Raw genomic sequence first — 25,686 nt, 5'->3', positions numbered from 1 at the left:
CAGTCATGAAAATGAGGGGTGAGTGGTGAAATTTATCTCTATTTCAAACTTTAAAGAATACTAAAAATAATTCTAAAATTACTAATTGTTTTTCTTCTTGTTAAAGAGCCAAATCCAGAAGCAAAAACTATCAATATCCCATTGAAAGAGCGGAGTTAGGTCTTCTCTGAACTTACCAAACGCAATCTATGTGAAAGTAACACCACTTTGTTTGGCTACTTATCAATCCTTCCCAACACAAAAAGGAGGAAGACCGTACATACAATCCTTTTAAATGCTTCTTTTATTTCATTGGTTGTACATTGGGTGAGTGAACTGAATATTACAACCAAAACATAGAATTGATACAAATTAGACTCCTGTTTACACTGTAAGGTAATGAATGAGGGAATTCTTTAAGTGTTACAGAAATTAGTAGAAATGTTACCAGTGATATGGCTGAAAGAATGTTTTGGTGAAGTGCTGTTATATCCTGAAAACCAAGAGTGAAATGTAGTTCCCATACAAGTAGAGAGTTAGTCTCTTAACTACAGTATTTGTTGAGTTGATATCTTTATGTCTTGGATATTGGTGATTTTGTTTTTGTAATTAAACAAAGCATTTAAGATTTATTCATCATAGTCAGACTTCTGAATATAAACAAACTTTTGGCAAATAATATTTATACAGAAAAATAGTTTTAGATCCTCTCAAATCCCAGAATTATTCTATAAAATTACATTATAAATAAATAAAAAGCAAAATCTGTTGTACATATATTTGTACATCTATGCATTTGCCTTGCCTCCTCCTTACTGTAAATGGCATAGTTATGACTCTTTGCATATTATAATCACAATTCTGGAAAATGGATATCATAGTAAAAAATACAGTCTTCTATATTCGCTTGGGGATATGGGTGGTGTTTCTGATGCTCCATTATTAAAGGGCTGAAAATAGTTGTGTGCTAACAATTTTAGAATCAAAATCATGAAACAAAAGAAAAGAAGAAAGACAATGTTATAACAATTAGTCTACAAAAATATTTCAGTGATTCCCATAATTTACCTTTTAGCAATGTATACTATGTTTTCAATGAGTTCTAATGAATTAACAAAGATGAAAAAGAAAAAAGAAAACAAGTTTGAATGTTTTAGGCAAGTTGTAGCATAACTACATTGTTATAGTTGAGAAAATTACAAATATCAATAATACATAAAGATGAAACTACCAAAAGAATACAAGTTAGATACAATACTTTTCCACAAATTAAAACAAATGCAACGATATAAGCACTATGTAAGATTACACTTAGAATGTGATTTTCTTTTAGATAGGGTTATCAGATCTACGATATAAGATAAATAGACGGTAATTAGACTTTGACCAACAAGAATTAAAATGCAGATTTCTTTTTTTTGTCAAACAAATAATGATATGGTTGGTGCATCTAGTTTTGAGAACAGGCGATGATGCCAAAATTTAAAATATTTTACATTCAATCTCAAAAGTCAAAATACTTCAATCACTAGTATGTTCACAAAGAAAATGGATGTTTTAAACAATTACACATAATATTCATGTAGAACAGCTGTTTTGTTTTTTAAACAATAATTTAAAAACTATGTAGGTACTGTATAGGCTATGTGCAACATATAAAATGTGAAATATGAAATATTTGGTACAATAGTGCTTAAAATAAACTTTAAAACAAACTTTCTGAACAAAATTTAATTGTATCGCTATTACCTTGAAGATCAACCAAGTATTTAAAAAAGTAAACAACATTAAAATATGTTTCATCCATATATAGTATATATATGTATGTGTATATATAATATGTATGTACTTGTATTAAAGTTTTTTATACTTTTGAGACATAAAATATGCTTTAAGGTGAAAGAATTAAAAGAACTAATTTTTTTCCATGCTGTAGTCAGTTACAACCCTTTAATCCAACTTTTGAAATGCAAAACAGTAATGGATTTTTTAAAAAGTGAAACTATCTACTTTTTGTTTACGTAGTAATTTAGATTAAAGTCACAGTCAAATTTGCAGTGACTAACCTCAAACTTACTTAAATTAGAATATTATACAGATCTCCTCACCTACAGCTTCCTTGTTTGACTAGGTTTTTAGTTTAGAAGAGTTATTCTGCAACAGGCAACCGGATAGTGAGTTTGAAAGACTAATCCCTTAGATTAGACTGTTGGCATGGGCCTCTCGTTCTTGTCAAGCTGGATGAAGTCTGGCAAAATCTAGGCACTTCTACAAAGTCTCTCTTATAAAACAACTTTAAAAATATACTTGTAAAATAATACCTTCAAGACTTTGTTTGGTGGGGTATGAAGCTCATACCGTGCAAAGTTTCTTTTTCAATCTATTTAATGTTATTCTAGAATCACACGATTCAATGCGGCATCTCCAGGCAAACCAAACACCACACTTTGATGTGTCCCCAGGACTTGTGCTTGAATTTCCATTCAAATTTTAGACCTGCAGGACAGGTATTGATTTTACTTCACTTCTTGTCTTAACTGCAGCATTCATCATGTCAAGAAGTGAAACATACCCCTGATCCAGTGGGTAAATGAAACGGTAGTAATCATAGAATCGAACCTGCCCTTGGAATAGGTTTCTTTTTTTAAAACAAAAAACAAACAAAAAAACTAGTGCTAATTGTTTATTGCTAAATTTGAAATATTCTGAGTCGAAACGAGTAAACTGGTTGGACTTTCTGCATCAGCTATAGTTATGGAGATAAGACAATATTCCTGGGACAGAAACTATGTTTAGAAACCCTTCAAAAGTAAACCGTATCCTTTATGTCCTTAAACATCACAGCTGGTCTCAGGTAGTTAACTATCTTAGGTTGGAATATACTAAGCATACCATATTTAATACTCATATATGATATAGCAGCACTAGCTTCTTAGAGTTGTGGTCTGTCCAGAAGAACTAAATCTTTATTTAGCATGCAGTTTGTGGCAATTCTATTGAGGAGGAAACAGGATAGTATGTACAGTAACAATGTTTAGTTATTCTCAATGCAGACTCTTGGCATTCCATTCCGTTCCTGCTGATTATTTCAGAATTATCTGTTAAAGAAAAAGACAAATGTGATTTAGATATCTTTCTGTGAGGGAAAATAATGAGTTTGTTTTACTCTTTAAAAACAGGCATTTGAAAATAGGAATTTTCTTCAATTTCTCATAATTTGGATGCAATTATAATTTTGCACAATCCCCACCCTTTCTACTGAACAATTTTACACTTCTGCTACATGGCCTCTGTAAAGAATAATGATTCAAATACATAATATTTTCTGCAAAACTGTGACAGCATACAAGTAGGCATGCAGTGCGTTTAGACTCCAATTTCTTTTTAAAGTTTTGCTTTATATCTCTTTATTATATGTTCACATTATTGCTCAATTAGTATTTGTTATGGTAATCAGAAAGTCTAATCAGATAATCTGTCCTGGAAAGCTGTTTGTAAGGCTTATATATAAATATCTAAAAACATATAATACATCAGATATTATTTAACTTGCATTTATAACTCAAAGACGTATTCCCATCAAAAGTAATTTTGTTCCCAAGATATTATAATAAGCAGTTTCAAATTCAGGATATGTTTAAATGCCACATATTAAAGAAAAAAAGGGATAATAATCTAACAAGCAGTTAAAACATTCTTAATAAGTCCAAAAGCACAGATAAAGCATGGATGGGCTCGGCGCCTATAGCTCAACCAGCTAAGGCGCCAGCCACGTACACCTAAGGTGGCGGGTTCGAATCCCCAGCCCGGACCCGCCAAACAACAATGACGGCTGCAACCAAAAAATAGCCGGGCGCTGTGGCGGGTGCCTGTGGTCCCAGCTACTTGGGAGGCGGAGGCAGGAGACTCGCTTGAGCCCAGGAGTTGGAGGTTGCTGTGAGCTGTAATGCCACGGCACTCTGCCCAGGGGGACAGCTTGAGGCTCTGTCTCCAAAAAAAAAAAAAAAAAAAAAAGCATGGATGAAGCTAAATTATCAAATGTAAACTGTGGCCCCTGGAGTTTGGGCTCTAGTTCCAGCTCCCTGCCTTTGCAAAGGAGAGGACATTTGGCCTGTGTGTTCCCGTCCACTAAAAGTCAAGCTTAAAAGCCTCATTTTTAACACATTCTTACAAAAGTGTTTATTCTTTGTTTAATGCTTTGACCAAACAGCATGTAATTAATTTTTTGAGTGTTTTTTAAAAATTTTTTTTTTTTCAGATTAATATGAGGGTACAATTTTTAGGTTACATTGTTCTCCCTTCCAGGGTAAAGTTCCATTTGTGTTAGAGCCCCTCACCCGGGGGCGTGTTATCCACCCGCACAATGGGCACATTAGGTGAGATCCCACCTCATGCCCTGCCTCCTTCTGCCACATGTCCGCCCACCTCCCCCTCCTGCATGTAATTAATAAACAAAATGTTTATTGATTAAACTGCCAAGAGTCTTTGATTAGGAAATAACTGGTAAAAATTCTTTATGATAAGGGTCAGATAATATTCTTGCACTGGGATTCAATTCCCAATAAAAGCCTCACTTCCACAAGCACAATTTATTACCCCACTGTGTTAGAATTTGTAAATGTAGGTATTTTTCCCTTTAAGAGTGAGGTCCTGCAGTTTATATACAACAGTTTTAGTATGCACAAATAGTTTCTCTCATGACATAGATAGAAGTATCCTTTATTTTATTAAAACATACAAATGTATATAGATAAAAATAGAGAAATAACTCATTCACATTAAATATTTATAATAAATGTTAACTCAGAATTTCAGGTAGTAAGATCATTCCTTATTTTTTTTAATTCATAGGAATTTGAGGAAAATAATATTATTTGTCTCATATACTAATAGACATGAATAAAAATGATATCTGTTTTATATGTAAATATTATAGCATCTAATATATGAATATTATTATCACAGTATCTTTTACTAGTATCATTGCAAATAGGCAATATTCAGATTCTCCAGATGGTCAGTTTATAACTTCACTTTGAGATTTAGATATTTGATTTTTCTATTTCATCCCTTAGCTTCAATCCTATCTGTAGGTTAAGAATGCACCCCAAGACATCAAATCATGTCCTAGTTTTCTTTTTTCTTCTTTTTTGCTTTAGCAAGCATCTCTCTAAAATATTTACAGATTAAAAACCTTGCTGTTTTTTAATTGATATATAATACATATTTTAGAATATATCTACATCCTTGCTGATTAGCTGCAGTTCAAATGCCATATAGAATGAACTTCCTAACCACCTAGGAGAAGAGTCTTCTACAGAAAGCACAGCAATGGGCCAATCAGAATGAGCGAATTTAAATTGTAGAAGTAGTTTCAGCAATGCTTTGAACTGTTATTTGACAAGGAGACGTAAGTGACTACTGAGGTTGGATTGGACTGTAAATCAGTGTCAAAGTTGACTGAAAACATTAACTAGACTCAACCAGACTGCTTTTCCCCGCCGCCTCACTTACCCATGAACTATTATCTGGATAAAGACATAAATGACAATGATCTTTGCACTACTGAAAAGCTAGGGGTGAGTGGGAAAGAGGGACCTTTGGTCTAGGTTTTAATATGGTTTTTCTTTAGTCAGATTATAGCTGTAGTTAGCATTAAACAAACGAAATTTAAAATAATATGAATAGGCACATTTTGTACGTTTTCCTCTTGCTTCTCCTCAAAGATTCTCTTCAATGCCAATTATATATATATTAAAAACTTTTTCCATCATTATTATAATTTTTGTGGCCAAGAGGATCAACATCTCTGGAAAGTGCCTGAAATTTCAGTATAGTTTCAAATATACATCCTGAAAATAACAGGCTTATCTGTAGCTCTGGGACATGTGCTACAAATCTGATATACACAAAATCTAACCTTGAGCTTGTCCATTTAAAAAAAAAAAGGTTAATTACAACACAGTTCACCAAGGTGAGCTCAATGGACCAACTGTTGGTGGCTTCTTTCCTGCCCTGAAGTTGGTCAGAGTTTGGGCTGATACCCAAATTTCCTTAAGCAACCTCAAAGGCATGGATGGCAGCTGATACTTTCTTGAGAGGGGTGATGGAAAACCCATCAGTCTGCCCCAGTACATATAAGTGAAAGAGATAGCTACCTCACAGGGTCTCCTAAACATCTCCTCTCTGAAGGTCATCATTTTTGTTCAAATTTTAAAATATACTCCCTTGATTTCTCAAGAGGCTCCAGGAATTTATGAACTAGAGCCTCAAGAGCTAGGTCAGTACTGAAGTAAGTCTGCAGATGTGGAAAAGGCAGCTTGCACAATGTGCAGAGTGTTTTACTGGCCAGCATGAGTGCAGCGGGGTTGGTTACCCTGTTTGCTCTGTCAGGCACCCCCTCCAGGGGCCAGGAGAAGTGGAGGTTCCAAAGAGCATGGCTGTACCCCATGGTGCCAGCTAGGAGGGTGCTCAGAAGCTCACAGGAACCTCTGCAGGCTTGGGAACCAGGGAAAGGTGAGGCCAGGTGCTTAGACCTTGAGCAGATATAGCTTGGAGGTCCAGGGGGAAGACAGAAGCAGCTGCCTGGAGGAGCCACATGGGTAGGAAGTGCTGGTGGACCTGGAGGCTGCCGAGTTTCTCCACAGGGCATCCCTGAATCCTTGCCTGAGTGGCTGACCACACCCAGCCTCAGGCCTCCTACAAATGGATGCTGCCAACGCGTCTGCTCACAGCAACAGAACGCCCTACCCTACCACTGCACCACTGTTTCAGCATCTGAGAAGCCCTGACAAGATGTGATTATAGGAAAGAAATCAAAGATATTCAGCAAGGTACATTTCTATTTACTGCCCTGTAGACTATTCTCTCAGGTAAGTAGTATTTTGTAGAGCAGAGAACCATGGAGAAAGAAGTAAGATTATAAAATAAGATTCTGGCTAATCTAGTATGATAAATCAAAATAAGATTCTGGCTAATCTAGTATGATAAATCAAAATCAATGCTTCTGAACAGAAAGCATTATTTTCAATTCCTTTTTCCAGTAAAAAGGAGAACAGATAGAATTGAGAATAGCTGAAGCCCACAAAATCTGTGATTCTATTTTTAAAACAAAGTCACATTTGATCTCAAATCATGAGTTCTTTCATAAATCTTTAGTGGCCCCTCTTGTTGGAAGGAGAGTATCTGTCATGCGAAAATATCAGTGGGCCGCAACAAAGTCCCCTTATCAATAAGGAAAGGAAATCATACTAAGTGACTGAACTCTTCCCTCTAAGTGGCTGGATTTAAGAATCTGATGACTCTGCTTAATATATATCCTTGAGCTACCCTCATATGAACCCAATCCGTGATTAGTCTTAAACTTATTTATTGAAGACAAAGAATGAATCGTTCCAAAGAACATCAAATGGGTTGTTTTCCTATAAGATATATTATAGGCAGCTGTTAAATAATTACTGTGTCCTCAGTGAAGTGCCCACCACTAAGTTGTAGTGCAGTGGCAATAAAGCTTATTAAGAAGCAGACTGGATTAGGTAATGTCCAAATACTAAGGCCACTGGGCCTAGCCACAAAAGGCATCTGAGTGGGCCAGGTGGGGAGTGCGGCTGCGGCTACTCTGCTCCAGTCACTTGCTATGTGGGCTCCGTATAGTACGAGCTTTCCTTTTTCCCAAAAGAAGTTGGAAATTCAGCTATCAATTCACGTTATAGAAAACAAACCTCTGTGGGTTAAATGTATCTTTGAACCAAATTCAGCTGCCACTTTCTGTCCCCGTCAGCCTTCCTTTCTTGAAGGTGAGATTCCCTAAGTGAGGATTGCTGATTCCTGAGCAGCAGTCAGGGTAGCTGGTAAGAGTGAGTGGGGTCAGGAGAGAAGGTCTGCTGCCACGTTCAGGCATGTGGCTTTCACCCAGAGGAGGAGGGGCTTGACCAACAGGTACCTGCTACCTAAAAAGAAAATAGTTTCCCTCCATAGACCCTGTCACCCGTTATGAAATATGCACGTTATCTTTCTCTGCCATGCTGATGATGGATTTAGGCTGAGCCATCCATACCCCTCACCCATGGGGTGCCCTCAGCAGAGAGCTGACCAGGGTGAGAAAAGTGCTAGGCTGAAAACAGAATAGTCTGTGTTAGAGACTGAAACCCTGAACTTGAACTCATTAGCACCATGAACTCCACAGCTGAATTAGCCAATCCTCATGCAGAGAGGTCAAAGAAGAATAATTGCTGATCCCCAGGAACTGTGCATATTCATAACTTTGGGAGCTGTGATGACTTCTAGAGCTGTTTATATTTCTTATGCAAAAATGCTCCTTGCAAAGATTCAGGGATGTCAGATGAATTATCATTTGAAGTGATAGCTCAATATTAAATTCAGTAAGAACTCTTCCTGTTTGGCTTAATTGATAGAGAAAAGATTTCAGTGAAAATACCAACTGTTTTCTGTGCATTCAAACCACAAAACAATTAGAAATGTGGAGTAATAAATGTTTTAATTATGTCCTCTTGGGTATAGCCATTAAATACTGTCTTTGTAGTGCTGAGTTAGGAAAGGCCCATAGAATATACCTTATAATATATCTGTGAGGCTTTACTAAAATGTGAAGAAGTCACAATAGATTTTGATATCATGAGCAGGAAAGCTCTGGTAGGTATTTCCAAACAGGGCTGTGGTCCTTCCTAAGAGTAGGAGCAATGTGTCATCCTGATATCTCTACTGTCTAGGATAGGGCTGCACACTTAAGGAGGGATTTAGTCATTGTTGATTGCATGGATGGCTGAATAAACAAGAAGGACACCATGCCACGATGTTGGCACCCAAAGAAGCCCACCGGACAATTCATGGGAGAGACAGCAATGGAGGCAGGAAAAGAATGCTTTGGATAAGATACACGTCTGCACTCTTTCAGGATTTCAAAATGTCCAAGAAAATAAACAACAGTCCCAATTTTCCCATTCTCCCCACTCCCTATTTCAGATAAAAGGAAAAACAATCTAGGCTGGGGGCTGAATCACTCACGGGGGAGGGAAATATGACAAATAAGCAACAATTCCACCTGAAGAAAACTTCTAGACTTGGTAGAAGGTTTCTTAAAAATCTTTTCCCATGCCTACAAGGCCCCGTTTCCTTGGAAGGCAATTAAAGAAAGGATGTTTCCTGGCTCTCTTTAAAAATAGAAAATTGAGTGGAATTTTCTAAAAATGTGGCCAAGCTAAGGAGGATTGCTGTTGCTCACCATCCCAATCTCTGTTTTTCTTTATTTACAGTTTTCCCCCCTGATTTTGTTGCACATGCTCCTCTCCAGTCTCTCCATGGTCTAATATTCTGTCCATCTTTTCTCTATTGCTCCTCACTTCTCGACAGCAGCCACTAACTCTCTGGAATACCCTGAGCTTATCTGAGAGGCAGAACTTGGGTAGCGTTTTGGTTGAAGCAAGCTGTGTAAAGGTGGAGGGACACTTAATCCTAGCATGGGTTACTGGAGCCCAAAGCAATTGTCTTTGGTCTCTTAGTGAACATATGGGATCAGATGAAAAATGATTCGTTAAATCAATGATAATTATATATGCAAATAAATGTATACTTTAAGAACTTTCTTTGGCCTATTTCATGACTATAAACTTTTGGTTGACTAAAAAATTCAGTGACTAGGGCGGTGCCTGTAGCTCAAAGGAGTAGGGCGCTGGCCCTATATGCCGGAGGTGGCAGATTCAAACCCAACCCCAGCCAAAAACTGCCAAAAAAAAAAAAAAAAAATTCAGCGACCATTAATGCTATATGTAAAGATATTTTGAAAAATAGTCTTTTCATTTTGGGGGAGAATATTCTGAGGGAAGACAGTGTCATACCACATTTGACTTGTTTTCAAAATGTATTGTTATTTGTACTGGGGTCCTTGGAGCAAATTCTCAGATATGACAATCAGTTTCACAAAATCTTGAGAAGGGTACACTGATGTTGGTTGGAACATCCATGCTATTTAGAAGTACCTTAAAGAGTAGTTTTATGAAGATTATGGTTTTGTCCTCTGTTCCTAGTACAAAGTTTACAATCAAAGCTCTAATTCCTCTATTTTCAATGACATCTTTTGTTGATGACTCATTTCTATCTAATCTTTTCCACTCTTATTTAAATGAAAGATTTTTTAGATATACTTTCTAATATATGAAACATTGTCATGTGAAAATATTAATCATTAAGGTTTTACACAAAAAGCAATGAAAGTGTCCTCAATGAAGATTCCTGACCAGGTTCCACACTGATAACTTAGATTATCTGCATAAAAATCCCTAAGTGGAAATTCTTGACTTGAGTAAGATGCCACTCCTTGCACGAGCCCATACTTTGTGTGCAAGCATGTAGGCTTTGGAGTACTGCAGTGAGTTCATCATGGTTTCCTCCTTAGTCCCAGCCCCAGCCTCTCCCAGCTCCAGCTCCTCTAGGGGAATTCTGAGAATCATTTCTGGTGCTTTCATACTGGTCTAGTCCTCAGACCATCTAAAAATCCATATGTCATCCAAGAGTATAGTATATAAATGAGGAAGAAGGTAAAGGGATATGAAAAGACATTTATTTTTTATTTCTAGTCCTTTTCCCTGGTGCTACAGAAGTATTAAAAACAAAAACATTGAGCATTGTATGTTTATTTAGGAAGAGAGGTGTTGTGAGACTGTATTTGGACAGCAGGTGCCTGAGAAGGGAAAAATGAAACCAAACCATAGATTGGAAGGTCCACATGATAGGAAGAAAAAGTAAACCCTAGAGTCAAAGAATATGGGAAGGAGTGTGGTATGAATGATGGTGGCTATCCAGGAACAGGTCCCAGATTTTATTCTCCTAGACTCACTATTCTAGTCTTGGGATGCACCTTGGATTATGGCCCTTCTATCCCCAGGAGGTGGAGGAAGTGAAGAAGTTTTCTATAACATGGCTCTTCAGGGCTTTAAGTTAGGCACATACTTTTGATGTTTTTCTTGCATCCCAAGACATAGCAACATCACGAATATGGGTGGTATTTGGCCTGTACCATGGTTTAGCACAGTATTATCTGTAAGCAATGTCATGAGTTAAATTAACTATTGGAAGTGGCAAAGAAAATTTTGAACAAACATTTTTAAAATTAGGGATTATCTGTGTCTCAAAAAGGCTAAATTTCTTCACCACATTAAGAAACAACGTATGCTACATGAGCCACACTAGTTAAGAAAATACTCTAAAACATTTAGAATCTTTGCAGATGTGTAGGAAAAGAGGCTATCTGAGGTTAAATAGGCTGCTTCACATTGGAAATGACCTTCAGACACGAAAGGGTAATCTAAGAAAACTTTTTAAAAATACCTTTAGAAGGTAGTTTTTATGACATAATATTAAGACCGATTTGGTGACACACATTGAAAATATTTTTCTCAATGTATCTATTTCTGCCCATGATTATTTTTGACACAAGGATATCTTAAATCTTTTAAAAGATGTGAACTAGTAGCCCAGGAATGAAAAATAACAAACATTAATAAACATGCACATTCACAAAGTGCTTAAGAAAAAATTAAACTTAATCAACAATGAGATTCCACAAAAAAAAAAAAATCAGTTTATGTAGCAACTGAAAGAAATTTCAAAACATTCATTATATAATATGGTTTTTTTCTCAAAATGAAGTTTTACTCCCAGTAATAAATTGAAGATTCAGGTCAAGAAAAAACACAGAAAACAGATCTTTCTGGATTTAACATAAAGTCTCCAATCCTGCTCCATGCCCTGCTTTTGTATCTACTACTATTATGTTAGACTTAGAATACTGAGCACATTTTGGCCACAGTACCCATTTTAACAGTGGAGTAGAATGTATAATTGGCTTTTAAAACATCAAAGGCAGAAAAGTAACCAAATGCTAAAATTCAGTAAAAGGAACGGTAAGATTAATGTAATGTCCTGGACACAGAAGTATGTGTTTGTGTAGTGTCATCATCTTGCATATACCTCAGATTGGTGGGATGACACTGCCACCCAACGAATTTCCCAACAAGATTAGTTTTTTCCCCTTTTCATTTCTTTGCTTCCATGTGTATGTGCATGCATAGGCGAGAGAGAGAGAGAGAGAGAGAGCGAGCGAGCGATATTAACAAAACCATTTAATCGTGTGTGAAATGAAGGTGCAAAGGGAAAATCAGAGTTCTGGTTTGGGATTTCAGGAGGCTTGTCTCTGCCACCAATCATATTTGTAGTTTCTCAGTCTGCTTGTATCACACTGTCACCTCTGCAGAGTGGTGGATAGTTAAGCCAGGTTGCCATCTGTCCTCTCCAGTCACACCCCAGGAAGTGCCAAAATATCCTGGTATTGAAGATGGCAAAGTGGAAACCAAAGGAGGAAAGAAGAAGAGTTCCCATACTCTCGTTCATTTCCTTATTACTAACTGTCCCCCATCAAAGCTCAGCAGTTAGGCCCATGCCTGCAGCATGCCTCTGATGGATGGCTGTCATTTCAGAGGATCCTCATCATATATAAGTGCTCTGATTGCCATTATTTGCATGTTTGCTTATTGCCTGCCCACCTCACTATGGAAGACCATGAGAACAGGGACTGTTTTTATTGCTGTATTCCCAGAATTCTCAACCCTACATGTCTCATGTTGGGCTCTTAATATAAATTTGTTGAGAAAGCAACAGATGTTACTACAGATATGGTACATATTTTATTAAATCTCATAGTAGTGATATAAATAAAAATGTAGGTGCAACTAGACAACCCTTAGTCTGTTCTTTGGAAAAATGTCCATTCAGATCTTTTATCTGTTTATCAAAATTGTGGCTAAATAGACATAGCATAAAATTTACCATTGTAACCATTATTTTTTTTATTTCAGGTTACTGTGAGGGTATAAAAAACCAGGTCACAATATTTGAGTTTGTTAGGTAAAGTCCCTCTTGTAGTTTTGTCCTGCACCAAAGGGGTGTGCCATATACCCCTACATTGTGCCAATTCAGTGGGAGGACACCAATCCCCCCTCCTCCTCTCTCCCTTCTCCCTTGTTTCCCATCCCCCTGACTTGAATTGAATTGAGTTTTTCTCATATGTGGGTATGAATTAGATCATCTACTGGCTTCATATTAGTATTGAGTACATTGGATATTTGCTTTTCCATTCTTATGATACTTTACTAAGAAGAAGGTGCCTCAGTTCTATCCAGGTTAATACAAGAGATGTAAAGACACCATCTTTTTAATGGCTGAATAGTATTCCATGGTATACGTATACCACAGTTTGTTAATCCATTCCTGATTTGATGGGCATTTAGGTTGTTTCCTCTTCTTAGCCATTATAAATTGAGCTGTGATAAACAATCTAGTGCAAATGTCTTTGTAACCATTTAGGTGTGCAGTTCATTGGCATTAACCACATTCACTTTGTTGTGCAACCACCACCTTTGTCTGAGGACTTCTCATCATTCCAAACTGAAACTCAGCACCCCTTAGATCAGTGGTTCTCAACCTTCCTAACGCCGTGACCCTTTAATATAGTTCCTCATGTTGTGGTGACCCCCAACCATAAATTATTTTCGTTGCTACTTAGTAACAAAACTGAGGAACTGTATTAAAGGGTTGCAGCATTAGGAAGGTTGAGAACCACTGCCTTCGATAGTAGCTCCCTAATTCCCTTTCTTGACCACCCTTAATCTCTTCTTTCTTACACTCTTCCTTTCCCTCCTGCCCTTTCTTTTATCCTTCCCATTTTTGGCTTCCAAGTGGGACCCCTGGCTCTTTCTGTTTGTGCACCTGAATCATTGTTAAGATCCTGCTCACTCTCCAGGTCATCTCTCTGGTTTCACTAATGACGAACTTAAGCTTCTAGTTGCTCCTAAACCTTCATTCTCAACTAGTACTATTCAACTTGCTGAGGGTGATTTGAAAGTATAGTTCTGTGGGGATGGTAGAGAAAAACAGTGTCTCTCTTTTTAAATTATTGTTTAAAAAATAAAAAGTAAAAAAGTCCTAATTGACAGGACTCCTTTCAGTAGACTATTTTCAGCCAAAGTGACCTGCCAGTTTCCTACCTTGAGAAGGGTGAAATGGTGCCTTTCCCTGCTGCTCCATAGCTCTTGTTCATTGGACTAAAATCTGAATTTCCTTACTGATCTCAACAACCAACAATATTTTCAGACCATTTCTCATATTGAGCTTGGCCTTTCAAAAGTTTTCCCTTCTACTAGAACTTTCTTCTTAAATGGCTGAAACTTTTTAAAGCACTACTTAAACTCTGCAGTTATGAGTTTTCAAGAGGAGCCATCTAAAGGGGTTTATCCAAGTCCTACACTGACCATAAGAACAGGATTTGCAGGCAGGTGAACCTGAGATCTATACTTGTCTGGCCATTTACTACCTCCTTGAATCTTAAGCGAATTATTCGCTAAGATTTCTTCTCACTTATAAATGGATAAGGCACTTCACAGAGTCATGTTAAGTAGTAAATGAAATGATATATTTATACAGTGATAAGTCATACTGGATTTTGATGAATACTGGTTCTCTTCCCTTAGGCTATGGTTTTAGGATTCATAATCCTACATTATATTTGTTTTTAGCTTCTTTTAAGATAGTTATTCAGATAATACTATTGTGCACTTAAATATTCCCTGATCTGTATGGCACTCCATATGTTGGAAATAAACTTGGTTTTGATGAGATTTAGGTCTTGAAAATGTCACGTGTACTTGATTCTGTATGTGTATATCCTGAACTAGCACTGATGACTATACAGTGAATTACTCTGATTTTTCATTAAAGTCTTGACTGTCAATTTTTATTAATCATTTACTGAACTAAAATTTTTATTACAAGAGCTGGGCAGCCATCAGTGCTTGATGATCAGTGTCCACTGCAGTAGAAATTAACATCTCCTAAAAGGCAGGATCTCCTAGTCTTTAAATTACCTGGTTCAAAGCCAGCACTAGGCTCACTAGACATGTTATTAATGTCCTCAACATTCTTTGTATTACTCCTTTCTATAATACGAATTAAGAATTATTTCTAGCTTATAGGCTTAGTGTGAGGATTAGATAATGTGTTTAACAAATGCCTGGTAAAAGTAATCATATGATAAAAGCTATTGTTCAATGGTAATATTAATATTTCCACTATTTTTATTTCCTAGTCTAAGCCACAAAATATGAATATTTTGACAAGGTATATTACTTATTAGTAATTTTTAGATCACTGTGCCTAGAATAAACCACTATTTGTGGACATTTCTGTACATTCAGTCTTATCTGATAAACATCTATCTTTCAATTTCCAAGTTTTCACCACTTCTCACACAGGTCCTTCATAAGCATCAGAAAGGGAGAAATTTGTTAACTTATATTAAATAAGCAAAGCAACCAAACAAAAAACGTAAACCCAACCAATTCTGAAATATCTTTGTCCAAGGCAAAAGAATGCAATGGAATTTTTTTCTTGTTCTTTACACATGTCTTAGATTTCCCTATTCTAACTTTTTCCTTTACTCCAGGCCATTTTTAGTGCTGCAAGGATCAGAGAAAAGTGAAGTACGTGAACAATAGGAATCAATTCAAGTAATTCCTTCTCTCCTGAGTTCTCTCACCTAAAGTGGTTCTCTAGTTCTTTTGCATATTTCAGCAAAATAATGACAAATATTGGAAGAATGATAAAAGGAACTGTTATGAAATTATTAATGGGGAAAATACTTGGAAACAAAGAAAGAATCAAGTTTAACTTCTCTGAGCATCTTTTTGATAACTCAAAAACCTTTTGAAATTCTAAGGAGGAAGAAAGATTATTCTTTTCTTTTAGTTAAAAAAAAAAAAAATATATATATATATAGCAAGCATGTCCATGCTGAACTGTGGTTTGATGGAGGAGAAAGACAATTAAGCAAGATGTTAAGAGACTGAGTTTCTAATCCCTCATGTAGCCTTGGGTATGTCACTAAGCCACCCTATGCCCTTTTTTTTGTAGAATGAAGGATTAGATTTTAAATCTAGGTTTGCTATTTAATAGTAGGATCTTGGGTGAGTTCCTCAGCTTCTATAAACTGAAGTTTCCCCATCTTTATAGTGGGGGTAATAATAGTGCCTTATGGGGCCAGTTTAGGTACCAGTGAGATAATTCATTTAAAACGCTTGGCCCAATGTCTGGCACATGGTAAGTGCTTCATGAGGGTGGTTGCTTTGTGCTGTCTATATGGTCTGTAGTCATTTGGGGCCCCTGAAATGATTATCTGTAGCACTTGATCAGGAATGAAGTGTGGTGAAAAAAACCCATTTCTCAGGAGGTATCTGTAGCTCAGTGGGTAGAGTGCTGGCCACATACACTGAAGCTGGTGGGTTCAAACCCAGCCCAGGCCAGCTGGGCATTGTGGTGGCACCTGTAGTCCCAGCTACTTTGGAGGTTGAGATAAGAGAATCACTTAAGCCCACGAGTTTGAGGTTTCTGTGAGCTGTGATGCCACAGCACTCTACCAAGGGCAACATAGTGAGACTCTGTCTCAAAAAAACAAAAAAAAGATTTCTCTAGGTAGGACACAGGTAATTGGGTTCTAACTCTGGTTGTTTTGCTATTTATGTGACTTGGGTAAACTACTTCATTGATTGGGGCACCTATTCCAATTTATAATGTAACTTGCATCACAATTTTTCTTTTTATGTTATTGTAGAGATATGGCATAAGTGTGATAAATTTGTTCTTAAAAATTACTGCCTTCCATGTCTGTGATTTAGTTGATGCTGGTCAGGTGAGACCAGGAATGCCCACTGTATCTGTGACTAGGGCAAAACGAGTGACATTTCACCCTGATCAGCTTAATGATGCTGCTTCCAGAAAGGTATTGTGGAGAAGAGTGAAGTGTGCCTGGTGTCTGTACTTGATTACAGGAAGCTTCTGAACATAAGCTTTGATGTCTTTGAATACTTTAGAGCAAGGGGAACGACCATAAGAATAATGTAATTTGATTATTGAAAGTAATATAAACAGAAAGTTCCAAAAGCTCAAGCTTATACTTGATGCCAAAGCATGATGGATTCTAAGTGCTAGAAGAGCTATAATTTGTCATAAACTGATGTTAGAAAAATCAGTCAAGTTTGTCCTTTATAGCATAAATCAAAGTGAAGATGTGTAGACAATAGTCATTCTTTTAATGAAAGTCAGTGGGAGAGGTGTCTCATAGGAGGGTTCTGCAAGGGAGAAGAGAAAGGTATTGCCATCCACAGCCACTGCAGAAGCCAGAGGACAGCCTCTGACCTGTTCTCATCCTGCCATTTAAGGCCCTCTGCAACTCACCGTCCCTTACCCACTGAGCTGCATTTTCTGGGTCTGTCCCCACATCCTCCTCTTCACATTCCCTGGTGTCTCCCACTCTCTGGCTTGTTTGGCTTGCACCAGCTAGCCAGTGTCTGCCCTCTTTAGATCTGTTGTAATTGTAGCTGCTCCATCTGCCTTTATCATGAGATAAAGTCTAAGACTGATTCTGAAGTTCCTTTCTAAACCACACATGCCCTTGGGGAAGAATGTAAGACAGGAAAAAAGCATTGACTTCAAGGTCAGGTAGATGTGAGGTCAGATCCTCCTCCTGGAGCCAAGACCGGATCTGAGCTTTGATTTCTTCATGTGTAGAAGAGGGGAAATAGAACCCCCTGTGAGGACTGGATGTGATGTCATGTGCAAAGCAGAATACTGGTGTGTGGCGTGTGTAAACTGAGTTCCTTCCCCTCCTTACCCCACCTTACTTCCACCCCTCCAACGTCAAACTGGTCATGGTGTCAGGAATGACCTTGCCTGTCTTTTTTCTGACTCTTTCCTATGCACCCCTTTGACCCCAGTCCCACTAGAGATGACTTCCCCTGCAGTGACATGTGCTTCCTGGACTTTTGGTCTTACAACCTTCTCCAATTATGATTCCCAGCATGCCCTGAATTCCCGGGTATCCTCAGCACCTTCCAGCCTGGTGGCCTGCACAATGATCAGCCGCCTCAGACAGGTCTGACCTTGGAAGTCATTGGCTGCAGCAGGCTGGCTCCAGGGGGATGCTGGAGGGGCTGGGTGGCCAGTACTAATGCCAGCTTGTCTTTGATGTATGGGAGCATTGTGTTTGGTAAGTGGAGCCACAGTCAGGTTTGTGTGTTCTCCTCCTCTGCCCCCACAGGAAGGCCAGTGACTTCCCCAAACACACCGATAGACATGCGAGAAGGTGGACGAGCTTAGGGAGATGTGTCCATGAATACAAATTTCACTCTGTGCTGAGTGACTATCATTAAAAAGGAGACCCTTGTCATTGTGTAGCCCTTGAAAATGGACCGGAGTCCTGCACTGCAGCTAGCCTCTCTTTCCTTACAAATCTACACCTGGAAATAAACACACACGTAGGATGGACTATCTATTCATTCCGTTCAAATGAGAAGACCTAAGGTTAGAGAAATGGGAGCATGATTTCACTACCATTAACAAAAGCCAGAATACTACTGGGAATGTGGCTTTTCAATCTAAAAATGATCCCATGCCCCATTCCATCCAAAGGCAAAGGAGGATGGGATTTGAGCTGGAAGGACCACCCCCTAGGCAGGAAAGCACCACGTAAAGGCTCTTTACATTTTTCTCTTCTCTTGCACAAAATTGGAACTGGTATTATGTCTTTAGGTGCTATATACAGAGGAATTCCACCCAAGTTTCTCACTGTGAGGTGTAAATTATTCATGAAAAATGAAAATGTACTAGATTACAACACTTACATAACTTAGCCTTTCCTCAGAGAATCTGCAAATACATTTATTAATTACAACCTCATGGCAGTCCTGCAAAGCAGCTGCTTCTGAGGCAGGAAAATAAAAGGTTTATTGTCCTCCTACTTTCTAATTTCTCGAAGAGAAAAACTGATCTGCCTCTATATTGCTCCCATGGATACAAGTCCACCTAAGACAGACTGAGTACCACCCCCCTCTTCCTCACTCAAAATTTTGTTTTTACCTAATATATTAGAGAATCTATGGATTCTGATGCCCCAGCCATGCCACACAATGCAATTTAGTCCCAAATTGTCAAGTAGCCTTAGCTAATAGCATTAAATGTAGCCTTAACTGATAGCAGTAAATGATGCAATTTCTTAGCTTTAATTTTTTTGGTCAAAGCGATACAGAAGGCTTCAGTTTCAATCTGCCTCTTTCTCTCTCTATGTATGTGTATATACACACATATACAAGTGCACACAATCTCTCTCGACTTCTCCACAAAACATTTGATATGCCAAGTCTGCCTCATGTGGAGCAACCAGCTTCATCACCAAACTGACCTCCCCCCCACCCCCTGAGTTAGAAGGTACACAAAAGCTAAAGGTTGCTAAACAACTTCAGCAGGAAAATGCTGTAGGAGATGTTGCAGCCCAGAGTACTGTTTACAAGGGCCAGATTCCGACAGTTGCTGTCTCTGCTTTTTTGGAGAACAACCTACTTGGGGCCCAGCTGCTTTCTGTTCTGTTCCAAGGAATGAGCAAATTGCGAGGAAGGAGCGATTCACAGTTTGCTCAGCCCTGCGCAGAGGCCAGTCACTGCACGGTGCGCTTGGAGCGGGAGATGACAGGAGCCTACTCCTCCCACATGGGGGCCTGGCAGAACCAAGATTTTTCTTGTGAAACAAACACAGGCCCAAAATGGGTCAAGTGGTGAATAGTGGGGAATGTTTAATGCCTCCTACATTTGTCTGAATATAGTCCTGACAGATGGCATTGAATAATAGATGTTTCATAAAAGTCTGAGATGAGAGAGGAAGGAAAATGCTCCCTTACCTTTCTAGCTTTGTTAGTTAGTATAGGTTGACTTACTTATCCGAGAACCTGCATACAAATAGCTTTGAAGTTGTCTTCACACTTAAAGGTGAGAAATAAGTGTGGTGCCTTCAAATATTTCTCTTTCCTTTTTGGTACATTAGTGCAGGCCAGATAAAACATGAAACATATGAATCTTATTACATGTAACTGTTATCTTTTGGATAAGATATTATTGAAAATGATCATCACATACAGTAAACCTGTATCAGGCATGTCTGAAAATGTTTCTGACTTACCAAATAAACCAATAAATAGGGGGCTATGTGTGTATATCATTAACTAATTTTCAATAAACTCTCCCTAAGGCCAACTCTCTGTTGAATGGGCTTTTTTTTTTTTTTTTTTTTTTAATAAAAGGCTGTGTGTCATAGCTCACAGCAACCTCAAACTCCTGGGTTTGAGTAATTCTCTTGCTTTAGCGTCCCCAGTGGCTGGGACTACAGGCACCCACAATAACACCTGGCTGAGAATGGACTTTCTCTTTGGAGAAGGGATCAGAAGATGTGACAAGACCTTGAGGTCATAATTTTAAACACAAATTGTCACTTTTTGGAGGTGTGAGTAAGAGTTGGCTAACATAGTGACTGAAATATATTATCTGATTTCACTGGCTTTTAAGGCACTGCTTGGGGTGTTCAATAAAAATATTCCCAATGTCTATCTGTAGGATATTTTTTCCCAGAACAGACTCATGAACCAGAATGAAGGAGAATAATAATCACTGCCACTGCCCACAGAGGTCTGATCTGGAGATATGGACATCTGTCCTCACTCCGTATCTGAAGGCACTTCTTTCCATCAGAGGCCTGGGGGTGGGGGGCAGGTCTTTGAGCTTCTGTATAGCTCTGAGTTCTCCTTTAGGTAGGACTGAGAAGCTGCACATTATGGCGGGCTCGTTGGAGGAATGTGGCCAGTGGGTCCACCCAAATGCTGTCCAGGGAGAGACTGGGTCCAGGTCCTACAGAGGCAACTTCCTGAAGTTAGTCAGTGCTTTACAACAACCCAAATATCTCTCCCTGCCATGAGACATTATTTGAACACATTTTGCCATAGTATGAAATCATTTTTATGTTTCTCTCTGGCTATAAGTAACATTCCCTATGTGATGGGCAAAGGCAAGATAAAGTAGGCCACTTGCCAGCTGCCACTGTCCCCATTTAGGCTCTTGTTAAAACCTCTTAATGGCCTCTGCAGATTCTCCCGCCTTGACTCCATCTGCTCACCCTTCCTAGAGTTCCATTCCCATTACTATCCTGCTTGAAAAACCCTTTAGTGGCCAAATGAGGGCTAACTATACCCTTGAACTTGGCATTCAGGTCCCACACAACCAGTGTCAAACTTACGCTGCAGATGCTCTGATCACTCTGAGAGTGGTAGCTCTTCTCTAGCTAAAATTGGTATGTCCCGTGTGCACTTGTCTTCCCTTCTATCTAATAAGGATGCTTTAAAGTTTAAGGGATGTGCAAAGTCTTTGTAGAATGCAGAGGACCGGAAAAGTACTTGCAGCCAGAGGAGGGGGAAGTCGATGTTCTGGGAAAGATACTGAGTATAAATCGTATTTTAATTACGCCTTTAAGGATGTTACTAAGTAAATTGAATAATCTCTGTATTTAAATGAAGAAACTAAGATTTAAAATATATTTATTTGGAAATTATTTTCTCCTCTTTTGAAATATAATGTAAGAATGTAAGTTTGAAGTAAAAAAAAAACTAGAGCAATTACAGTATAGAATACTATAATAATTAAAGGTACAGGGATTTTAATTTGTATTCTTATTGTATTAAATAATATTTCTTAAACTCTGAAAAAAACGAGGTGATCCGTATACTGAGCTGATGGCCTCTGCCTCTTTTAATGCATAATCTAAGATTAAATTTGTTTCAATATAGGGATCCAGATTTACACAAGCTGGTCCTTTGTGAGTGGGCTGAAATTGCCTAATTTACATGTTACCATCAACCCCCCCCCCATTTTCCTTGTTAACAAGCTATTTGGGGAATGATTGGTAAAGGTTAGAAGCAAAGTCTATGACAAAAGAAGCCCATAAACCAGCTTTAATAAGATGAATAGCCAATTCTTGCAAAGGTTATCTCAAGTTTATGGAAATTATTAATAATTTTCACTAGTTATAATATTACACAGAGTCAGTGAGGCCACCTGTGTGGTTTCTAAGCATGGCCAGGCTACTTCACATAGCTAACTTGAAGGTACGCCCTAACTCAGTTCATCTTCCAGTCTAGGACTCCTGTTCTCTGAGCTGCATTTGCAACACTACTTCATCCTCCCCTGCAACAAGAGAGCTTGTTGTTATTGAGCAGCACTTGGCAGATGGTTTCCTTTGAGGAATCTGTGTCTTTGTAATTACAGAGAGAGGCAGTGGACCATGGTGGATAAGAGCAAGTCCTCTGGGGCCAGACTGCCTAGGTCTGAACCTAGACCATTTATTAGCTGTGTAACTGTGAGGTAGTTAACCTTTGTTTCAGTTTTACCATCTGTAAAATGGAGATGATAATCATTGTATCTATCTCATAAAATTATTGTAAAAATTAAATGAGTATTTCTATACCTAACTGCCCTCTCTTATATGTCCTATAATGGAATATATATATTCTGGGAGAGAGGTCAATTAGAATCATACCTATTACATAGTAAGTGGTTTGTAATAATACTACTATTATTGTTAGATGCAATTTTTCTCTTACAGCCCAAAGGTCTTAACTGTATCTGGAAATAGCTTTTCACATTGTAGTTCTGCTTCCGTATCTATTCCCAGAGCTAAACAACCATAAAAAAATACATATTTCCTATATGTATTTGCATTCTGTCTTTATCTAATCTCAAACTACCCCCATCTAAGACCAGTGAAAACTCTCCTTGGTGGCACCTTGATTCACCCTGAGGAGAGAAGGTACAGATTTCTTGCTTGTTCAGCTGGGCTTGCCGTGGGGTAGTCTATAACACGAGATGTTTTAACCTATCCTCTTTCTTCTATGAATGACTTGTCTAATTACAAATGCCTATGAGATTTGAAACATTTGAACTGACAGCCTGAATTGATGAAATCAACTGAAAAATCGTCAAAACTCTACTGCATTTTGTATTAAAGATAGATCATTCAATGAAGAGAAAGGAGACAGGGTGCTGATCATTGACTGAACTCTGGAAGCATCAGCCCCACTTGCCATTCCATTGGTGTTTACCTTTATAATTTCATGTTTGGGGCCTAAAATAATAGTCACAGACACATTGGTTTACTGAGTCTTAGACCTGGAAGGGACTTCAGAGGCCACCTCGTTCTAGTCTTCCTTTTACAAATGACAAAAATGAGATTCATCATATTTAAGTTACTTACATAATTCAGACAGATATGATCTGATTTGAGTTTAAAGAGTCAAACCTTAACAAGATGATAGCTTGTTATTTCACAGTCATTAACAAGCTCGAAGTTTCCTGTTATTGGATGCTAAAAGAATCCCCAAGTTCTTTAGTAGGTGCATTGCTCTCTGCAACTTGTTGAAACTACATAAAGAATATCATATCTAAACATGTATGTTCAATATTACTTATTTTTTTGTGCTTTTCATGTGCAAGCAGATCTTCATCAAGAGTTGCTAAAAGATTTTTATCTTTTATCATTGAAGTGTAATCCAGCAGCAATGATTATATCTGATAACTGCAAAACATAGAATCTGGGATTCTTGAAGCTACTTTAATTACATCTGTTTGGATTAAATCAAAGTTGAACTTCAATTAAATTTGTAATCAAACAAGTTGAAACTTCAGTTCAACTTGTCACTTCCTTTACCAATCATACCCTGTTTTAAAAAGATGTATTTCAGCTTCAGACTGTCCAATGCTTCCTACCTCTGACTGCTGACACCCGTATGCAAATCTATACATACATATGTAGTCTCTTAAGGTTTTTTTCTACCAAATGGAACCAAAGGATCATGAGACTGGAAAAATATATATGACATGTGGTCTAATATTTATCACATTGTAAAGGAATTTATCCTTAAGAATTTTGTTCATCTTGGCTTTCTTTCCTTTCTTATATCTCTAACTGTCCAAAATGCTCAATTTACCATTTGGTATAGGTAAAAATTTCACTGTAAAAAATACTAGTATATTGTACTTCAAACTTGTTTTCTTATAAAGGGACATCAGTCAGTTTTTGACTGATTCAAAAATCACATGAACACAGTTCATAGAGGCAGGATTTAGATTTATGAGAAAACATTATCCAGCTTCTCTGTGAAGTGTTCGCAATTGAGCTGAGGAGTTTTGGAGCTAATAATGGCAAGATGCAAACTGTCTCTCTTCCTTCTCCCATTGTTAAAAAAAGAACCTTCCTAGTTAAAATACTTCTCCTTGCTGTTCCTTGTTCTATAGTTTGGAAGCCGAGCTGGCTGTTCTTGGAGGATGGACAGCATTTTAACAATGGGAGTGAGTTTCTATTTGCCTCTGCACTGCCCGCTTGGCCTCTCCTTCCTCCCTCCTTTGCTCTTCTCTGGTTTGTCACGATGCAGAGGGCACAGCCAGACTCTCCTGGGGCTTAACCTTCCTCCTGCATTCTAGTACACGCAGTCCTCTCTTTGCAGTGACAAAACCCATAGCCTGGAATTGTGAATGTGGCAAGAAGCATGACTCAGCCCTTTTAGTCTGCAGACTGCAGTTTGGAATCTGCCATTTATATGTCACCTATGCCCTGACACAGTTGCCCCCAATCTCTCCTAGTAGCTCTTTCCTTCCCTCCAGCCTACCCCTATATCCGTTGTCATCCTTCATTAGCACAGTTGGTTTTATTAAAAAAAAAAAAAACAACATGAAACAAAACTAAAAACAAAACCAAAATTGTTCTTCTATGAAGGGAGGGCATGCACAGTAAAGTCTTTTTCTCGGCGAGGTTAGAGTTTATGCTCACTCCCCCTCACGCTGGAAGCCTTGTGACCAGGAGCATGTGTTTGCACGTTGGTAGCTGGTAGGCTAGCGTCAGGGATATAGTCAGCTGTGACCACAGAGTAGGAAACAGCCAACTGGCTGTCATGAAGAAATCTTATATCCATGGTCTTACTGGCACATGCGTGAAACCAGCAGAGTTAAGGGCTCCTGCTCAGTCGTATCCAGCCTTTGTGAGCCCAGTGGCACAGGACTCTTCTTCCAGGATGGTTTGGCTCTTAGGCCAGTATCCGAACAGATTGTAAAGTGGGAACCAAGTGAGTTTGGCAGAACCTAAGACCATGGTCAAATGCTAATATGAATTATTCAGACCTTGAGTTTGACACTTAGGCAAAAGAGGGGACTTTCTAAAGGTCCACTCAGATGATAGGGTCTGAATGAACTGAATTTAAATAAAGCCAGTTCTGAAGAACCCAAGGGTGCATGCCTATGATTTTTACGTGGCAATTCACAAACCACTGGATAGGTAACGCTGTACTAAAAGGAATTTAAGCCTGTCAGGTTAATTACACAATATTAGGTACGAAAACAAACAGTGCAACACAAAACATAGCTACATCATTATTGGCAGTAAATGTTAACTCTAAATAAGTGCAACCTGTCTGTAAATGCTCGCTAGAAACTAATTAAAAAAATAAAAATTTGATGGATAAACATGAAAAAAAAATTCTCACCGAGAATTTTTTTTTTAAATATCAGCACTCATTTAGAGTTTGGGATTCGTGAAAGAAAGCTTTAAAAGGAGCAAACCTGATTGGCTGTGGCTGTTGCTGCGAAGGGGACACTTGTTGCAGGAGTTGTTGCTGCAGAGACAGTGGCGGACGTAGCGCTGTGCATCATGGGTACTTTCAGGAGGGGACCATGGGAGCAATGAACAGGAGGGTGTAGCATTATGGTAATAGAAGTGGCGTTT

At 38.3% G+C, this 25,686-nt stretch overlaps 1 protein-coding gene across 5 annotated transcripts in view; it reads right to left on the bottom strand.

Annotated features, from left to right (window-relative positions):
* Positions 1-265: 265 nt before the first annotated feature.
* The window catches only part of MBNL2 (muscleblind like splicing regulator 2), a 160,761-nt gene continuing 135,340 nt past the window's right edge, over positions 266-25,686 (bottom strand). For 3 of the 5 annotated variants that reach the window (XM_023513117.1, XM_003789582.3, XM_023513118.1), the window contains one exon: positions 266-3,077. In XM_023513117.1, coding sequence (XP_023368885.1) covers positions 2,950-3,077 — 128 coding nt within the window. In that variant the 3' untranslated portion in view covers positions 266-2,949. Of the gene's footprint in view, positions 3,078-25,523; positions 25,619-25,686 lie in introns of all 5 variants that reach the window. The other 2 variants (XM_012805038.2, XM_023513119.1) reach the window with 1 other exon arrangement.

This window comes from Otolemur garnettii, unplaced genomic scaffold (assembly GCF_000181295.1).
Source record: "Otolemur garnettii isolate 467f Iridium unplaced genomic scaffold, OtoGar3 scaffold00034, whole genome shotgun sequence".
NCBI classification, from domain to species: Eukaryota; Metazoa; Chordata; class Mammalia; order Primates; family Galagidae; genus Otolemur; species Otolemur garnettii.
This window is presented reverse-complemented; position numbering and strand designations above follow the sequence as displayed.